The sequence below is a fragment of the Hordeum vulgare genome, chromosome 1H (assembly GCF_904849725.1).
Source record: "Hordeum vulgare subsp. vulgare chromosome 1H, MorexV3_pseudomolecules_assembly, whole genome shotgun sequence".
Taxonomy (NCBI): domain Eukaryota; kingdom Viridiplantae; phylum Streptophyta; class Magnoliopsida; order Poales; family Poaceae; genus Hordeum; species Hordeum vulgare.
The window spans coordinates 508,077,408-508,083,407 of NC_058518.1; the positions used below are offsets into that span (position 1 = coordinate 508,077,408).

Consider the following 6,000-nt stretch of genomic DNA (forward strand, 5'->3'; position numbering starts at 1 on the left):
GTTATGTTTGTAAATCAAAACAATCAGCTTGGCCCATCAACATAGTTTCTTTTTTATATATCAAAAGCTCCAACCAGTACAGCTTAAATGCCATCGTATTACGGACTGGCATGTTTCCATTTCGTAGTTGCATTCAAGTAAAAAAAAATCGCATACATAAGCACAAGAAAAATATCTCATAAGCTCGAGGTTCACAACTCAAAGATAGGCAGTGAACAATTACAACCAAACTTTAAGAAACATGATGCTAAACTGAAATTTCCGGGATCATTTCTTTTGACCGGTCATTGATAGAGCCGTTTAGGGTGTCCGGCTGTAGATGCTTTTAATTACGGTTGGTTGGTTTAGGAGTTGCCACAGAAGGGCATCCAAACTCCCTTGGTTGGTTTAGGAGTTGCCACAGAAGGGCATCCAAACTCCCAAGGGAGTATGCGCATGAGTCATTCTCAAATTCAAAGTTCCTCACGGTATCTGGCCATTTCCACCTTCGAAGATGGCGGCACCCCGCAACGGAAGTTGGTAAATAGGCTTTCGCCCCATTTCATAGATAAAGCAACCACCACTCGAAAGTGACAATGTCGGTCGACAGAGGCAGCGGGAAAACCCTCTGAAAATTTCACAAGTCTAGACAAAGAGTTTTATTTACACCAACAACCCCCGGGAGTTTGAGTTTGTTTGCTCGCTGCCACTTTCTTTACCTCAACACACAGCCTCTTATTTATTACAGGGGAAAAACGAACGACTATTACTTTGTTCCACTGCTACTTACTTACTACTTACTACTAATGCTGCCTGCCTCTGCTGCGCCTTCACTTTCAGTCTCAGTCATTCAAGCTTCAAACGTCTCCCGTCCCCGGATCACTTCTTCAGTCCCGGAGTTTGAGAAGATGATGACGACCGACGCAGCGCACAGGTTGTCGCAGAACCCCGTCGCGCCGACCCGGCGACGCCCTACACGACGGTGCCGTCCTTGATGGTCGCGTTCTTCTGGATCACCACGATCCCGGACCTGATGTAGTACCCTTCCTCCGGCCTGTCGGCTTCTTGCACCCCCTGACAGAAATGGCACAAAGTGGCATGGTTTCAGAGACAGGTGTTGTTTCTTCAAAATTTTGGTAGTACCAAACTTCAACCCTGAATGAGAGTAAGTATCTTACCTCCTTGTTTGAGATGACCACGTCCCTTCCTATCCTCGCGTTCATGTCGATGATGCAGTTGCTGCAATGTGTCCACCCAAAAAGTGTTAAGAGATAATGTGTCACTTGCACCGTGTTGTTTCTGAGGTACAGATCAGTCTCTCTTTACCTGATCTTTGTGTTCTCCCCGACGCCGATGGGAACCTTGCCCTCAGACATCAGCCTCGAGATCTCGTCCTCGGTCTCGTACGAGTCCGCGCCCATCATCATCGCGTTCTGAGAACGAACAAACACCATTCGGAAGAGCGACAGCGTTCAGACGCATGATGGTTTTTATAGCTGACATGCACCACATGCATTAATTCGGTGGTGAAAACCATACCTTGAGCTCGCTTCCGGAGTTTAGGCGTGAACGAACGCCGATGATGGAGTGCTCGATTTTGCATTCACGCAAGAAGCAGCCGTGCGAAATGATCGCTTCTTTGATCTGCGCACAAAAGAATCCGTATCAGAATCCGTATCAGATGCTTACCGCCGATGCTTGTATGGAGTAGTCTGAATAGCAGGTCCATTCTAACACGTACCCTGCACTTGTCTGACTTTGTTGGCGGTAAGTACCGAGGCGAAGTGAAGAAGGGGGTTTTTGGATCATAAAATTCAAACTTTGGAGGCTGCAAAATAAAAAAATGTGTGAGAGAAGATTGAGATTATGTTACTTGAAGTCTCTCAATGCAACTTTATCATTTACCAGATGATTTAAGCCTAACTACTTCTGTGATAACATCAAGTCAACTTGGAAGAAACAAAAATAGAATGTCACCTGTTCGCAGAGGGCCATGTTCGCATCGAAGAAGGATCTGATTGTTCCAATGTCCTCCCAGTAGTCAGTGAAGACATATGCCTGACAAAGATAGTGTCAGATGAATGGTCGTGCAATGCAGAGGAAATCGTTTCTATAGACTGCATTTCATGCAGTGCTACCTCCCTAGCAGAAACAATGAATGAAGCTCACATAGTAGCTTTACCTGTACATTGTGATCATGCAGAGCTCTCGGGAGGATTTCAGACCCAAAGTCATGTAGTTCTGCGTATCTTGACCTGAGAATGCCAACGTTAGAATTCAGGCTGACAGGAGAACCGCATCGTCACAAGTGCAGGTTCTTACTTTAGAAGGTTCAGCAGAACATCTCTCTTGAAGACATAAACTCCCATCGAAGCAATGTATGGATATTTAGCAGGGTCGTCTATGGCGAAATTGAGAAAACTGGTATCCACTTTCTGCAATGATCAATGACTTAAATCTCAGATACTGCAACTTATTTAAGATACTTATATCTTTAGGCATATATCTGACACAGTGAGCAAAGACGAGCGCTAACCATCGCTTCCAGATCGTCGCCCTTTGGCTTCTCAGAAAACTGGATCACACGGCCTGAACTGTCGAACTTCACTAGCCCGTACTCAGATGCCCGGCTTCCAAAACAAAGAAAAGCAGATCAGGATGCAGCGTAACTTCACCAAAAGGAATATACATTCATAAACAGGGATCTGGGATGTAGAACATTAGTTAATACCTCTCTCCAACAGGGGCACATGATAAAGTAATGTCAGCATTGTCATCCACATGTTTCTGTAAAGGATGTATGACACAGCTTGGTCAGCCAGTTCAAAACAGAACATACACTAGAGCTGGTTAAAGAGAACATCACAAACCTGCACAAGCTCCATGTAATCCATGCGATAAAGCTGATCGCCCGACAAGATCAAAATGTGCTCTATGGATTTATGCTTATAGTAGTCCTGCAGAGGTACACAGAACACAACAAGCATTACTTTAACACATGCAGATCGTACAAGTATGAGGTGCAAGGAGGGCCATGTGCTCCTAGATACTCTTCTCACCTCAAGCACCCAGATAAATTTTCTGACGGCATCCGCTGTTCCGCGGAACCATCCAGCAGCCTCCCCAGGCATTTGTGTCGCGGCCAATACCTATTTGTTGCAAAAAAGGTGTCTCAGTCAACGTGTGCTGTAGTTGGCTAAAAGCCCAAGACGTCAACATGAAAATCAGAAGAAAAGTTAAAGTATAAATCAACATTAAGTTGAGGTCAATTACCTCAACAGATCCATCAGTGAAATTGATTCCCCCGCCGAGGTAGGTGCGGTGAATGTGGCGATTGAGAGATGCCGAGTTGAACTGGGTCATGACGAATATCTTGTTGATGCCACTGTTGAAGCAGTTGCTCATGGGAATATCGATGAGCCTGTAACATCCTCCAATAGGAACCTGAGCAATGCAACAAAGGGAAAGGAACAAGATTCAGGCTGGCGATCCGAAGATGACTGGACAAGCTACATGGATGGTCACTGATAGCCTTGAGGTTGACATCATGTCGGTTAAAGTGGGGGGCATCATCGGGACCGGCTACAGAAACCACTGCTGCTAATAATGATTTAACTTGATCACGATGCAGAAACCTTGCTACTGAATGAGCTGTACTTCAACTGGTCCTATCCAAATCAATTAACATGTGCAGATAAGAACTGAAATTTAAATAAAGCTTCCTCATTCTTATCTATCTAAAACTGGGAAATTATCTAGTAGTAGGGAGTACAAACATATCTGCAAATGACAGTTTTATTTATTCATTTCTGCAATTGAAATGTACCAACTTGAAACTGGATAAACGTAGAAAGTTATAACTATAGAAGTGGATGATGAATGTGCCATCTTACAGCAGGTGTGGCCCTTGTGCTTGTGAGCGGGAAGAGCTGAGTCCCGGTGCCGCCGCCGAGTATGACGGCCGCGACCTCGTTCGGATCGGCGTAATTCCTCCGGAAGGACGTCCGGAGAACCTACAGGTGTTTTTATTTTGCATCAAAACATCAGAGACACTAACATACACATATGCTCCACTGCAACCCGAACATGATCTGTCTGGGATGGGATGGAAAGTTTGAAACTCACAAGGGTGTCGGCCGGGCTGGCGTCGGAGGTGAGCACGCACTGCGCACCGGTGGCGGCGGGGCCCCTGGCGCCGCCGTTGCACATCCTCCTGGACGCTCTCTCGTGCCTGATGCTGCTGCTGTCCCCGATCTTGAGGCGCTCGCAGGCCGATCCCTCTCTCCTGACTGGGGAAACGCACGCCTTGCCCTCCAGGGGCAGCACGCTGCTGAACTGCATCGATGACATTAGCAGTCCACCTGCAACTGCAACAAGATGAGAAGTTGAGAACCATTAGCAAGCATGGAATCTTGAGAAATCCGTTTACTGGCTAGACCAGATTGGAGAACGGAAGGCAGGTGAGTTTGTCCCCAAATCACTGAAGAAGTCGCACGATCGAGCAGAAAGAGCACGGACTTTTTCCCCCTCCTCTTTCATGGGTCACGGGCGTCTGTAAAAAGGTTGAGTGGCGTAGAACAATGATTATTGGAAAAAAGGACTAGTGGAAGAGTGGGAAAGGTGCCAAGGACTTTGTGACTTTTCAGCCTTGAGGAGAGAGTCGGCACGTGAATCAGGAGATGAGATGATCCTCTCATCTTGTGGCTGGTGTTCTTCCTTTGCTGTTCCCTCCTCTTCTGAACTCAAAGGGACGCAAGGCAGAATATACCTGATGAACTTTGCAAGTGGAAACGGAGGCTTGCACACGGATTTCAAGTGTGATGCAGTGCATAGTTTCATTGACGGGAGCTACTTGACACGGGAAATGATTTGAATAAGGAGAGGTGATGATGAAAACGAGCTGGTTGACGCCGAAATATTTGAAGGAGTTGAGCAGGCAGGGCGCGCAGGATCCAAGGAGGACTCACATTTTTGTCGTTGGGAAGGCAAAAGAAACACTCGGATCGAAAAAGGGAGGACCTGAATCACCGGTGTGAGAGCAAGTACAATAAGGTACAGTCAGCAGGCTGTAAGGATTAAGATAATATATTTTTGCTGAGTTGGATGAGAGAGAAGAGGAGAGAGAAGGGAAGCGGGCTCTTCGTGAAGAGCCAGCTCTAGCACGTGCTCCTAGGTGCTTTGTGAGAATGAAAGATGGACCATATATGATAAAAGTAGTACTATTTTATAGCTAACTATTGTACAAGTTAGCTATAAGATGGGCTATAAGAGTGCTTATAGCCAGCAGTTGGCTATACTATTAACCATGCTCTGACTGAATCACTCCTCCTCCTACTATTCGTGGTCGGCGTCAGTTAATTCAGACTAGTAGTAGTTGGTTGGAGAAAAGAAATCAACATAATACGAGAGACCGAGGGGCCGTGATCCTAAAATTAAGTCGGCAACGAGATCCGTGCTCCCCCGCCGGCGGCTGGCCCGCGAACCACGCCGCCGGCGCCGCGCGGTGTCAGTCACTCACCTCACGGGCGCGCCCTCACGTCTGACCCATTACCGCTCACCCCGTGCCCCGCCGGCGTCGGAACGGGGGGCGGCATTAAAATGCGCGGCGGAATCCGGGCGGCGCATCCGGCAGGGAGGGGCGCCACCTTTCGATGCCATTACGCATCGACGGAACGCAAATGAATCAATCGGCGGCGAGGAAGGGAGTGGGATGGGATGGGTTACCTGCCGGGGACGGCGGGGTGAGGGATCGACGGGGTGGCGACCGGGCAAGCGACGGATGAATATGAACGAATCAAATGCAGGGAGGGAGAAGGGGTGGTGGTGGTGGTGGTGGTGAGGGGAGGGGAGAGGAGAGAGATGGTCCGTGGAGGCGTTGAGTTCGGAGGTGGTGTGTGGTGATGTGGAGGGCGGGGCATATAAAGCGGGCCGAGGCGATGGCGTCCCTCCCACTGCACTGCAAGAAACGGACGGACGGTGTGGGAGCAGCAGAGCAGAGGAGTGTAGCGTGAAGCGTGAACA

At 48.0% G+C, this 6,000-nt stretch overlaps 1 protein-coding gene across 1 annotated transcript; it reads right to left on the reverse strand.

Moving 5' to 3' along the window:
* Positions 1–600: 600 nt before the first annotated feature.
* LOC123451814 (glucose-1-phosphate adenylyltransferase large subunit 1, chloroplastic/amyloplastic) lies at positions 601–5,794 on the reverse strand. The gene is made up of 16 exons (XM_045128359.1): positions 5,704–5,794; positions 4,105–4,346; positions 3,873–3,992; positions 3,253–3,423; positions 3,039–3,128; positions 2,850–2,936; positions 2,711–2,766; positions 2,516–2,609; positions 2,302–2,414; positions 2,162–2,234; positions 1,957–2,037; positions 1,721–1,807; positions 1,519–1,623; positions 1,306–1,412; positions 1,158–1,218; positions 601–1,053 (listed from the first exon to the last, which is right to left on the reverse strand). The coding sequence occupies exons 2-16, from the start codon at positions 4,327–4,329 to the stop codon at positions 952–954; spliced, it is 1,572 nt and encodes a 523-aa protein (XP_044984294.1). The 5' UTR covers positions 4,330–4,346; positions 5,704–5,794; the 3' UTR covers positions 601–951.
* Between the last annotated feature and the right edge of the window lie 206 nt (positions 5,795–6,000).